This window comes from Caloenas nicobarica, chromosome 2 (genome assembly GCF_036013445.1).
Source record: "Caloenas nicobarica isolate bCalNic1 chromosome 2, bCalNic1.hap1, whole genome shotgun sequence".
Lineage (NCBI taxonomy): Eukaryota > Metazoa > Chordata > Aves > Columbiformes > Columbidae > Caloenas > Caloenas nicobarica.
In genome coordinates, this window is record NC_088246.1 from 104263424 (window position 1) to 104277305 (window position 13882).

At 39.8% G+C, this 13882-nt stretch overlaps 1 protein-coding gene across 1 annotated transcript; it reads left to right on the forward strand.

Moving 5' to 3' along the window:
• The first annotated feature begins 117 nt into the window (after positions 1–117).
• On the forward strand, positions 118–13574 carry LOC135985629 (cytochrome b5). The gene is made up of 5 exons (XM_065629140.1): positions 118–318; positions 7105–7233; positions 8942–8971; positions 11539–11573; positions 12463–13574. Exons 1-5 carry the CDS (start codon positions 175–177, stop codon positions 12539–12541), a joined length of 417 nt encoding a protein of 138 aa, XP_065485212.1. The 5' UTR covers positions 118–174; the 3' UTR covers positions 12542–13574.
• Positions 13575–13882: the final 308 nt, after the last annotated feature.

Sequence of the window (13882 nt, forward strand, 5' to 3'; positions counted from 1 at the left end):
AGGCGTCCCGCTTCGCCAATGAGAAGCCGGCAAGGAGGGGGAGGGCGGAGGGGAGGGGGCGGTGGCGGGCGGCGATAGGCTTGCGGGCGGGCTGCAGTCGGCGTGCGCGCGGGGGAGCGGGGCCATAGCCTGTCGCGGGGCTGAGAGGGTCGGTGCTGTCGTGCCGTGGGGGACATGGTGGGCTCCAGCGAGGCCGGGGGTGAGTCGTGGCGGGGCCGGTACTACCGGCTGGAGGAGGTGCAGAAGCACAACAACAGCCAGAGCACCTGGATCATCCTGCACCACCGCATCTACGATGTCACCAAGTTTCTGGACGAGGTGAGTGCTCGGGGAGGGGACGGTGAAGGGGGAGCGGGGAGCCCGGCGCCGCGCTGCCGGGCCGCTGCGGGTACCAGCCCCCCCGAGCCCCGTGGGGCGGTGCAGGCTCGCCGCCTGGCTCTCCCGGCTCCCCGCGCTGTGGGGCGGGGCGGGGTGGGGGCTGCCCCTTACGGGCTCTCGTCGGCCTCCCCATGACCGGGGACGGGAGCGGCACAGCGGGATGGCGCCCTCGGCCTGCCGCCGTATTGCTCTGGAGAAACGGCCGTTGGGGGCCGTTGGGGGCGGGGTCGCGGCTGTACCGGCGCGGGTGGGCTCCGGGCTTCCCCGCGGGGCAGCGGGCGCCTGTCGGGCTGGGAGAACCCCGGTGTGCCGGACCCGCTGGTGTGTGATCCGCTGCTAGGAGCTGCTGTCTGCCTTCCCCGGCATTTAAACTTTCTGCTCTTGTAGAAACCGAAGTTCTCCGGAGGCTTTGTTCTCTCACTGCTGTCCTAAGGCGCTCTGCTGGGGTGTGCGACGCCGTTCTGCGGAGCTGCAAACGTTCAAACTCTAGTAGAATACAGCGGTCAAGTTGAGCACCTTTTGTTTGTTTTTTTTTTCTTTGTTGTTTTTTGGGGTTTTTTTGGTGGGGTTTTTTTGGTTGTGTTTTCTGTTTGTTTGGGGTTTTTTGTGTTTGTTGGGTTTTTTTGCCTCCCAGTTAACGGTTGGTTTTCTTGGTCACTTGCTGGTAGTGAACATTTGATGTAATCATTGATAGTCATGGTTAACAAAGAAACATTTTAGTTAGTGGACCAAAACATTATGCTGTGGAGACCTCATCGCAATCTACAGCTTCCGCACAAGGGGAGGAGAAAGAGTAGGCACCGAATTCTTCTCTTTAGTGACCAATGACAGAACCCGAGGGAATGGCAGGAAGATGTGCCCGGGGGAGGTTTAGGTTGGACGTGAGGAAAAGGTTCTTCCCCCAGAGGGTGGTGGAGCACTGGAACAGGCTCCCCAGGGAGGTGTCACGGCCCCAAGCCTGACAGTGTTCAAGAAGAGACTGGACAAGGCCTCAGACACATGGTGTGACCTGTGGGGTTGTCACATGCAGGGACAGGAGTTGGACTCGATGATCCTTGTGGGTCCCTTCCAACTCAGAACACTCTATGATTCTATGATAAATGCAAGTACTGAGCCATTTTTGTCAGTATTAAGTGTAGCTAGGTTTTATTAGTGATATTTTGAGTTTTCTCCCACACCTCTATTATCTGCAGAGATCTAGCATCCAATCAAAACGTGTGATTACAGATTTTCATTAATTGCTTTGAGACTACACTTCAGATTGGTAGTGACATGGCAGAATTCAAGCCTCTCTAGTTCTGTAATCCCATCTTGATTTTTGTGGTTGTAAAAGCTTTAAATTTAAAGTATAAGTTGAGCATTCTGCAAATTAGAGGTCAACGAACAATTTTTCAGAGACACTGTTGACACAAGTAGTATTTGGTTCTTAAGCCATGTGCCAGCACATATTGTTTGGCTTTTCAGCAAGGCAGATTTTATTATAGACTAATTTTATTATAGAAGCCCTAGAGGATAATGCAGTTTTTCATGCAGCCTGAGAAATTGAAGTAGCTGTTCTTGGAAACTTGATAAGTTTTCGTTGATACATAACTATGTGAGTGCTTTCAGACTGGGGAGGGACCTCCCATCAAAAAAACCTACAAAAACAAAATAAGAAAACCCAAACAAACAAAAAACTCCAACAAAACCAACCAACCAACCAAAAAAACCCCCTAAACCTAACACAGCACAACAAAAAAAAACACACTTGGCAAAAAATCTGTGATCTAATGAGCTTTTGGGTTTAAGTAGTTGCGCAAACAAGTTGACAGCCGTTTTCTTTAGTATGTGGTGAAATTGAAAGGAGGCACCACCATGTGTGAATTTCTCCATGAAAGTTTTCATTTCAGTTTTCAGAACAATGTTGCTAATTCAGTAGCATATCAAAAGAATTCAGTTTTTAAGCAGTTAAATAGTTGTTTCTTGGACAATTGTGGGATGTCTGATGCACTCTGGTAGACATGGGTCAAAATTTAGTCTCACAGCTTTCAATGGCTGGTTATGGAGCTGAAATTTCTGGTTCATATTCTGAGATGGTAAATAAATGAGATTAGGTAACTGTTTTCAACAATGGTTCTGATAGACACTACAGTCCTAAGGAAGGCTCTTGGATATTGTCATGTTCATTTCATAGGACACTTTTTTTTTTTTTACCATTTTTTAATGTCTTTTATACCTGGTGAATTTATCAAATGATGCAATAATTCTTTTGATACTGCCAGGCACTGAGGCATTTACATGTAACAGATAAGGAGAAATTGGAGCTAGCCTCTTGCTGGTTCGTTCTTAACTGAAGTTAGATAGTCAGTGGACTGGGGATGGTGATGTATATGCTTTGGGAACGGTGAGGCTGACAGGGAGTGGAGGCATTGCACAGTGGGGCCATATAGCTTGGTTTTCTAAGGACAAGTCTTAAAAAAGATCATTTGAAATAGAGATCAAGTGCTGGAGGAGGAAAGGATTGTGTACTTTGACACCTTTTCTTAGGGGTTACTGAAGATGAAGATTCCAGCAATTTATATATTTTTATGTACATATATATATATATATGGCAGTTGTTAGGAAAATTTTATAACTTGAATATATATCTCTGAATTTTCTTTGATTGTTAAAGTATATCCTCTAGAAGAGAAAATCCAGAGACCTCAGCTTTTGGAGTGCAGTATCTGAAAGCTCTTGGCATGAAAGACTCTTCTTGAGACCAGAAACTGGTATATCATCTTTTTCATTCAAAGGCTGTCAGACTTGTATGACAGAAAAATTCTGAAGCTTTTTCATAGTTTCAAGTCCTACATGATTTAACAGAAAATAGCTACTAGAAATGCATGTGTACTCACAGCAGCATCTTATGTAATTATCTGTAATTACATATGTGAATGGTGTTAAATGTCAATTAATAGATTAAGTATGTTGGTAATGCTTGATAGTATTTCTCCGTAGTTTAACAAAGCAATCCCACTAGTCAGGCTCTTACATCAATCTAATGAGCTAAACAAGAGTACTTGGGCCTATAAAAATAAGAATGAAATGATCAGTGTCTTGATCCACTTCCCATTGTAGTGAGAGTTCACCTTATGGCTTTTGTGGAAACTTGATTGGATTCTTTAAGCTAGGCAGAGAAGCTAATAAGAATAGGAACATCTCTACCTGAGAGAAATCCCTTATTCTGGAAACTAACTGTGGTCTGTATTTAATATTCATCTAATACAGACTTTTTTTTGTTACTTCACTTGTTGGTGGTTTCATAATTTAGTGAAAATATTAATGGCCAGTGAAAATGGATTTTTCATAAGGTGTGAACTTGCACTTTCGTAGTGCTCTTTCTAAACAGAACGGACAGCTCCCACGAAGTTTGTTCTGTAATTCTGATCAAATAAAGTGCAGAAAAACAAATATTGATTTACTCTGTTGAAATGAAAAATGTTCTGCCCACTATGTGGCGATAAGTTATATTCATCGAGTATGATGATGTTGTGGAGGAGCAGCGTTAACACCTTCCATGTAGAAGGTAATGAATGACTTACATTGAAAGGTGCTGGTACTAGCACGTTTTGTCTGTTAGTGTATCATGCCGATTTTTATTGCAGAACCTTGCAGTCTAAGGATCAAAACCAGTGTTATCTCTTCCTTAAGCTCTGAAGAACTGAATGAAGATTTGAAAATGCTTTGAAAAATAGCAATTCTTAGCAGTCTTTTGTGCAAGATACTGGAAACTGTAGTTGTTTCATAGGCAGGGAACTGGGTGCCCAGCTACTGGGCATTTCTTTTGCTCTTCATCTAAAACCTTAATAATGGTTTTCAAAAATACACTCTCATAAAGAGAGTGGAGGAGCCTCTCCTAGGCTCCAAGAATTTTACGTAAGTACAGAATTTCCGTCCTGTAACTTAAAGAGATGATGGAGATAATTGGGAGGACTCTTTTCAGACTACCTGAAAGTGTCCTTAAAACAAACAGGCATTATTCTGTCTGTCTTGCACAATAAAGCAGAGGTTTTGTGGGTCTTTTTGGCTCTGCTGGTCCTTTCTGCTTCTCATTCCCTGTAGTGCAGAAAGCAAAACATGAATTTATGAGACTGCCTGTGGTAGAGACCTTTGCTAATCTCCCTGAAAGTTACGTTTTACCCTAGATTTGATTCTGCCAGTATGGGAAGGGGAAGGGTGCAGGAATTGTGAATTATGATAGTTATATTTTAATAGAGTCTTGAACTATGACACTGAGGAAGTTGCATGACTAGCGAAGGGGAGGTGATAGGAGTTCAGGATGAAGTAATCACAGTCTTCTGATCCCGGTGAGAGCAGTGAATTTAACTGATTATTTGCTTTTAGATAAAACTTTCTAATGTGATTCTGTTAGGAATTAGTCAATGCTATGTATCAGTGCTGGCTTTGTGCACATTTGTGTTACAGGTGTAACTTAAATATTTATGTTATTATATTGGGAATGTCCTAGGATTGAGCTAGACTGGCTTAATTTATCAGCAAAAGCTTTTTCATTTCTCTTGAACCACAATTTTACCTGCAAAAACACTTTAGTTATTTGTACCGGCAGGATTTCAGTTTAGGAGTCGTCATCTGTATATTGTCTTGTGGGCTTCCAGTCCCAGGGTCTGTCCAGAGGCTCTTCATTAAAGTAGAAATTCTGGTCGCAAGCTTGGTTTACCATGCCAAAGTGTGAACAAAGGCCCTGTATAAACAAACTTCGAGAAACTCATCCAACCATGGAAAATGCTCAGCTTTTGATAGAAAAGTCACTTCTTGTCCTTTGAGACATTACAGTTGCTCCTCTCATTAGGGGAGGTGATGTCTTTTCATTAATTGCTTGTATTACATGCTGGTTGTTTGCAGAGGGTTTGCAAATTTGCATCTTTAAGCAGAGGTGCTGTCTAAATGAAAAGTTCATGCATTTCAAGGCACTGAACTTGAGTGATCCCTCAACTTTTGTCCAGTCCTTTCCCTAAGTACTTATCAGAATGGATTCAAGGGCAGGATTTGGGTGAGCATGCCATATTTGCACGTCTGCTTGCATAATCTTTACTCTTCATGCACTCTTTTAACCTTTTTTGGCTCAGCTGCTGTGCCTAATCTCGCTATCAATTGCTTAAACTTGTTTTTGCTTAGTCATGGTAGGGATTTCTTCTAGCTGTGGTATCTTGACTCTTTAAAAAAAAAAAAGTGTTGGGTTGGTTTGAGTCTCTGTTTTGTTTTGGTTTTTTAAGCAACTTTTTAAATCTATTAAAAATAAATACAGAGGTCCAAGTTCTGGAGTTCTGGTACTGTTGGAAACTGGCAGTAATAGTGTTTTCATGATTTGTATGAACAAGTCTTGTTGAAAGAGAGGGATCTATAGGAGGCTAACACGATAGATTTGAGTAAATGCTAACCTGGATTGCCTAGACTAGTAGAAATGTTTATGCCATTTCTTTCATCTAGTATCTAAGCATAGCCTTGCTGTTCAGCTGTACCCCAGGCAGCATGACCCTAAATAATAGAATTTTAATTTATTTTCATCATTTTAGATCCAGTAGTCAGAAGCATTAAAAGTGGAATTGAGGCTCCAAAGCCTTATTTCTTGTGTTAGAATTTATTTCGTGATTGCCTTAATCCAAGGCGGTAGTAATACAGTGATTTCAGCTTGCTTATCTAATCATTCCCAGTGTCTATGTAGTAGTTTCCTATGTAGAAGTTCAGTGGTGAATTTTTATGGCATGTTACTTATCTATTATATAAACGAGTAACTTGAAGCTGAGAAAATTCACTGAACTAGAAGATGTGCCGTATCTTGCAGTACATACGGACTGACTTATTTGATGGGTGGAATTGTGGAACTTAATGCAATCCCAAGAGTGCATCTGGGGAAGAATAAAAATCAATGAAGAACGGGGATTTAGGTTAAGGCAATGGTGATGGGTTGAAGTATTAGGAGATACTGGGAGATGACTTCTAACATTTCAAGGGTTTTATCAGCAGTGTGGTTTTGGAATTCCATAGTCTGCTAAAACCAAATTGCTATTCTAGTGTCATGTATGAACTTTCAGTTGTGCTTAAGCAGTTTCAAAGTAACGGGCTTACTAGATAATCATACAATAATTTATTTCGAAAAGGACCCTTGGAGGTTATCTGGTCTAACCCCCAGCTAGGATTAACTTGAAGGTCAGGTTTCTTAGAGCCTAGTCTAGACAACCTCAAAGGATGGAGATTCTGTGTGCTCCCTTGTAAACTTATTTCAGTACCTGATTACTCTTCTTGTGAATAGCTTTCTGTTGTATCTACTTGGAATGTTCTTGCTGCTTTCGGCTTTTATGCTTTTGCTGCATAAAATGTTGTTTGGATAAAAATATACATTTCCTGCACAAGTGAGAACGTGGACTGTAACTTTATATAATAGTTGGGCTATCAAAAGACTGACTGATTCCTACAGTGTTCTAAATGCTTTAGTTGCTAGGGGTGATGCCTCTTACTGCTCCATTGCTGATGGAGACTTAGTTTCCTTGGTTTTTGCTTCAGAGAGTACATAAAAATGTGTAGTTATTCAGAGAGGCTTATGTTTGCTCTAGGAACTCTAGAAGCTGATTTTGCAAGTACATTTTAAAAATTATTATTATTTTTAGAAATTTAGAAACTAACAATTCCATTTTTAGCACATGGAATGGTTTTCAGTAATAAATTTGAACCTTTTACAAATTGCAGCACCCAGGTGGTGAAGAGGTCCTAAGGGAGCAAGCTGGGGGAGATGCTACTGAGAACTTTGAAGATGTTGGCCATTCCACAGATGCAAGGGCACTGTCAGAAACCTTTATTGTTGGGGAACTTCATCCGGTGAGTATGTGAGACTACAAATACTTGCTGTTTACCATAGTGGTTTTGCGTATAGTTATTTCTCTGGTAATTTACTTCAAAATAAAGGAGAGCTGCTAGTTTGGTTGGATGCCACCTCTGCAGTTGTTTATGGGTGGACCTGGACTGGAGATAGGTTCCCCCACAGTGAAAGGATTTGATTAGTGTAGCATAAAAATGGTCACATCAAAAAGTTTGCTGTTTTGAAATATTTTACAGCTTAGTTCTTGAATAAATTGAACATGGAATCGTACCATTTCTGGTGTACCCTGTGAGCTTTATAATGAGACTCTATAACCCCTGAAAGTGAAATGTCAGAATGTCTTTTCTTACATCAGTATGCAGAGTAATTACTGACAGCTGCTCTCATGTCTTCGTCATTGTAAATGTATATGCCAGGCTTCCATCTGCATCCAAAAGTACAATCCTGGCTCTTGATATGTGCATTTAGAAAATGGCTATGAAAGCATCTTGCTTCTAGTTTGATGCTCTGTCTTCCTCCTCTCTGGCTCCCCCCATCTTGAGCTGTATCAGTGTTCCCTACTTGGAGTTGTCAGGATTGTTTATGATCGGTTCCCACGGAATCATCTCTCCCTTCCTCTTTTTTATACTGTGCTTACCATCTCCTGTACTTCCAACAAGCACCTTTCTGCTGCCTCAAGGTTTGAAGGATGTATTTCTAGCTACAGAGCTGCTGCCTTGGCTTCCTACAGATAGGCCTTATTTAAGCCCTCCTGCATCTTAATAGTTGAAAACCACTTGGTAGAGGTTTAGGCTCCTAGTTTAGCTGCTATGCTAAGGCAGTCTATTCCCTAATGGTGCCCATCTGCTCTACTCTACTGCCCATCCCTGCTTCTTTTTTCCTCTTCTGTCTGTTTTGTGTATGTTTTATCTTGCATTTGGCATAAGTATCACTGTCTTCAGTAGCGTATTTCACAGTAAGATTCCTGATCCTGTATCTGTCTTAGGTCCTCTGTTAATAAACTCTACTAGTGTAGCTTCTCCTAGTATGAAATAATGCAGCTCTGATGCACACTTGTGACCTTGCAGGCTTGTAATCTATTTCAGATGGCAGCTAATGACAGTGAAGTTGTACTTAACCTGGCTACCAGTCCAGTTCTTCCTCGTTTGATAAACACCTGTTTTCGTTTTATATGAAACAAACAGCTTGATACTTTAATGTACAAATGCAGCACTGTCAAGATTATATACTATTGGGCTTTTTTTGGTAATAAATGTGACTATGTCAAGTAAAACTTAATGAGTTTATGAAAGATCCATAGAGTTTGGGACCTTTGTACTGGACATTGGATCAGAACTAGTTAGATGACTTTGCCCAGTAATACAAGTAGGCTAAGTAAACTAATATGATTGTAATCAATGTATAAGCTAAGGTTATGTGTACTGTTTAGAGACAAAGGAAATGCAAAAACATGGGCACAGGAAATAATGAAATATGTTGGAGACTAGGGTTTCACTTTATTGTATATTGGCAAGTATTTAAGGAAGTGATCTTGTTTATGGTAGCTCAAAATCATACAGACATCTGCTCTTTTGCACATCTGTTTCCTAGGTGAAAGTAGGTACACATTAACAGAACAGAATTGTAAACTGAATTTATTGATAAATGTTATCCAAATATTTTTTGGTTTTGTCTAAATGGTGGGTTTTTTTGCTTGCTTTCTTGCAGGATGATAGAGGGAAGCTTCAGAAACCAGCAGTAAGTGTGTTTCTTGAAATGCCACATTGTTTCTTTTAGGCATTAGGGACAGTGTCTGTAAATGGTATCTCCCCAGAGGCAAAAATAATTCAGCTTTATTTTAAGTATAGTTTTTCTTGTCATAAATCTCTTAAATGTGTTGATCTGGCTTCAACTTATTCTTCCTGTTAGCTGTGTTTTGGTGTTTGTGGGATTTGGTTTTTTGTTTGTTCGTTTTTCTTTAATTTGTATGGTTCCAAACCAAGAGGTTACTAATTGTGTTGACATTACACTATAGCAAGAAGGCGAGTCTAGAATCAATCAGTGATTTTCTAGTATCTGGTTTAATAAAAAATCAGTTTATAGACAGAATGGATTAAACTAAATGTTTTTGGGGGAAAAAAATGTGATGTTTATCTACTAGTGCTACCAATATATTATTAAAGTAGAGGCATTTGCTTGCTCTATTATAGATGAGCTAATTTGCAATTGTGAACCCTTTTCAAGATGAAAATACTGTTTGTTTCCTGATTGTTTCAGTAGATTTTGCTAAGTGTCCTGTCAATGCAGTATTGCACTTCTCTTTTTTTTTTTTTTTCCCTATCTTTAATAGAATTAAGTTGTCTTGAAACTCAACTATCAAACTCATAAAATACAGATGTCCCTTAAAGGAGCAAGTGCATCAGAGATTAATTTGTACGGTTCATGCTGCTGTGTGTATAGAGGATGTTTGCTCAGGGCTGGCTTAACAGTACAGCAGTGCACTTAGCAAGTAGTTGAAGATTATTTTTAAATGAAACGTAGTAGGAATAGGATATTACTCTTGCTGTTTGAGAGGTTACTTTTAAGAAACAATCACTTTTGTAAGATCTTCCAATAATGTTAATAAGTTAAAGGAAAGAAAGTAAACAAAAAATATACATACTGAAATGGTCACCGTAGCAATTATCAGTTTTATTATTAATTAAGGACTGGAACTGGTATACTAATAAAAATATGTAATGGAGTGGCAACTGGAATTCAGAGCTTCTTCCCACCAATATTAACATCCGCTGGTCACATTTCTTTGGAAATTCAGGGCAATTTACACTTAAGCTGCAAGAACTGGAGCTGTAAATGCAACTCAGAAACAGACTGCCCAGTGCAACTTGTAGTAATACAATCGCTTAATAAAGCTAACAGGAACTTACTAAACTGAAGCACTTAGAATATTAGCTTGGCCAAAATGTGGTCAGTTGAGCACTAAGGTGTATGCAGATTGCTTTTTACTGAATTCCTATTGGGCTTATTCCCTTGTGTTAGCACTGTTCATAGTTATCTACACTGCGTGTGTGTTCCGTCATTCCAGAGGGAAGCTGGAGCACTTTCCTCCAGCAGGACGCATGGCGGTAGCTGATAAGACAGTTTTACTGTGCACTGTGCTCTGGGTGGGTAACACAAGGTTAGGCCCTCTGCCCTGCCTCACTGGGAGCCATCAGAAAGCCCTGTGCTTTCAAATGTCCTCTCCCCTGTATTTAAAGTACCTTCAGTGTACATGTCCAATGTCATACTGTTCAAAGCCATTTTTTTAAATGAGCTGGGCCATATTCTTGCTGTCTTAGTGTGGGGGGAACCACCCACTGGCCTTGGAAGTGGCAAGCCTGTTGTAGAAGGTGTTGACCTTGATGGTGAGGGCAGCTCTTCCATGCTGTTTGGCTTTGGGATTAGTTTTTCATGGAGGTGTTGTCAAAACCAATATAGGCATAGTCACTAAGTCTTATTCTTTTAAACATGGTATTTGTCATGTGTAAACCTATGATAATTTGTGTGCTTGAAAACATAGCCTGTTTAAACCTGTGAGAGGATGTTAGGAATCTTTTGCTCTTTAAATGAATTGCAAATATTCTGATACTGGAGCGATTCATTTTGCGGTGATGGATGTTGTACCACTAAATTTAAGTATGGTTTTAATGCTTGGATCTTTTAAATGCAGTTAGGGCCCTGTGCGCTTAGTAGTATTCCAATTAATAAGTCTTCATATAAATTGCACATACGTACCCAACTGGAATTTGATCTTGTGGTGCTTCTTTTTCTGTGGAAACTGAAGAAAAAGTCCAAATCAATATTGGAAACAGCTGTAATAATTTGACTGATTCTTATGCAATGTGAAATACCACACTAAAAAACCCTGAGTTTAATAAGCCTGTGGATGTAAATTAGTAGCTTTCTTCACGCAGGTTACATACAATAAACACTCAGAGTCCTTTCAAATAGGTTTTAGGCAAATAAGAGATCTTTGTCTTTTAGGTGACTAAAAATTTCAAATGTAACCTGAGGTTAAAGACAGCTTCATGGGAAAACTTGCAGCAAAATTCCTTGTGATAATATTTTAATAGCTTTTGATGCAATGTTGATTACAGAAGCTGCTGCTAGCTGCCTTCTAATACAACAGTCTGTTATAGGAAATCTGAGAAAATGCTTTCCAAGTGCAATGCACTGAGCTGTTTTTAAACTAGTCCCACTTAATGAGTTTTGAGAAATTGAGGAGCTAGTTAAGATGGAGAGGGATGTCTGCCTGTGTAAATATCTTTTTATGCTTTGTTTTCCAGGAAACTCTTATTACCACTGCTCAGTCTCAGTCCAGGTATAGTATGGCACCTGATGTCAAACTTGAAGTTCCTAATGATTATGTTTCTGAGGCTTAGAAAGCTGAATAGCTTCTATCTGCTGGAAGCTTAATTGTCAGAGGATGGTACAGGAAAATTTCTGTTCTATATGAAGACCAAGTTGGTAACTCTACCACCTTACAAGCATTTTAGCTTACTGTCCAGATTTTTTTTCCCCACATCAATATGTATCAATATCTACCAAATGGTTTATGTTGCACAAGCCTTCCTTTCTGGAGCCTATCAGGTGAACAGCAGGCACCTGGTGCTCTTGCTGACTTGTTCATTGATATGTAGTCCTCACTTTTAAGACTTACTACAAGTATTGCATCTAAGGGATATCAAAGGATTGTGTCTGTAAGAAGGAAAATCCGTGTCAGAATTGGGAGGAGGGAAAAAACACTTTGGGACACCACTGAATCAAACTTCACAAATTTATATCCTGCTGACTGTTCCATGCCCCTCTGAGTAGGGAGCTTGGGTACTTGAAAGTATCATGTGATGCTGCTTCTTAAACAGCTTTTGAATGAATGATATTCTGGGCCTGGGCAGGATGCCATGACTTTAAATGTGTCTGGAGTCCTACTCTTCTCTAGTAAGCAAACTTCTTGTAAACTCTAGTCCAAAGCCTTAACAGTACAAGTTTCTTTTTTACTTGGCTAGAGTGTTACTGGCCAGCCTAGGTATTCTGTGGGTTGATCTTTCAAGTATTTGGGATGAAGAAGAAAGTAGTCTTTAAGCAATGACTTGGTGTTGTGGGTGTTTTTTCTTTTTCTTTTCTTTTCTTTTCTTTTCTTTTCTTTTTTTTTTTTTTTTAACTTGCTGGTTATTACTTCCTAAACTGCTGTTTCAAAAACTTCTTTCTAGTTCGTGGTCCAACTGGGTGATCCCAGCAATAGTAGCAATCATCGTGGCCCTGATGTATCGTTCCTACATGTCAGACTAAGCGCCTTGCTGAGAACTAATGCAAGAAGAGACTGATCTAGATATAAGCAATCTTAACCCAGTACGTTTCCAGACAAAAGCCTGATGTCTGAAGAAAAATTCAACTTTTTCTGAAAACTGAACAATTCTATTCTGCTGTGCACTTTTCTTAATGTTGCCTTCTTATTTGCTGTTCTGAAGTGATAAAAAGGCAGCATTTCTCTTTTTGTATAACAATTTTATTCTCTAATGAATGATTTGATAACTGTATTGGTTTCTGTGTTAGAATATTGTTTTGTATGTAACGCTGATTCTGGTTATTTTTCTTTCATCTGTAATGGAGTCCATAGGACTCTCTTTACATATAAATTTTACAGCTTTAAATGACTACCAAAAGTGTGTACATGAATCTGTCCATGTACACAACTTAAAAAAATCATGTTGTCTTCTTAAATGTAGTGTGTTGAATGAAATGCTAATTAAATGTAATGGAAAAAGCTGAGTGGAGGAGTAGGTATAGGTGCCTGTAAGCAGTTGGGCCCTACTGATCAGGCTATAATGAGCTGATTTCTGCCCCCCCCCTGCTTCTTGTTGACATCTGCTCTTATAGTTTTTGTAGATACTTCTACTAGCAAACTGTTCTGTCTGGCTCCCATTGAAAAATACAGGCAAAATACAAAATCCAACATTTGGCCCAATGATGTCTGTCTTGGCTTTGTGAAAAATTGGGGTTTTGTTTTGGTTTTTTTTCCAAGAAAGGCAGAAAAAAAAGTGCTATGTAAATCCCACTACAGGTAATGTAACTGCTACTAAATAATACTGTTCCTGCCAAGCACTCAGGTGACTGTAGAATTTGTTTTGGAACTTTTAGACTTTTATAAAATCTTCAGTTTTGTCATGTACATTATAAGGGAAAAACTGATACATGGAATCTGTTTCTTACTGTTCTGTGATATGCTCCTTGGTGCTTTACTATGAAGAGATTACTATTTTCATTGCTAAATACAAGATAACTGAAAGTTTGCATTTTGTGGTGAACATTTTAGTCATATGTAAATGATCATGAATAAAAGTTTAATTGCTTACTCTTGTTGCCTCAAATACATTCATTTCAAACTTTTTTTGAAGTCCTTGGAAGGAATGTTCTTTCATATTGAGACATCTGTTTGATGGTGCATCCTGAAAGTCAAGACATATTCTTTATGTGGGGAAGTTGCATGTAAAAAGTGGGAAGGTGTATTCTGGAGCAGTTGGCGTAAGTGAATGTTTTCATCAGCGTGACCTCAGCACCAAGTAATGAGTTAACAGTGGTTTGGCCCTGCAAGCTCTGCCTCCCTGACAGCCATCAGGACTTGCAGCTCTA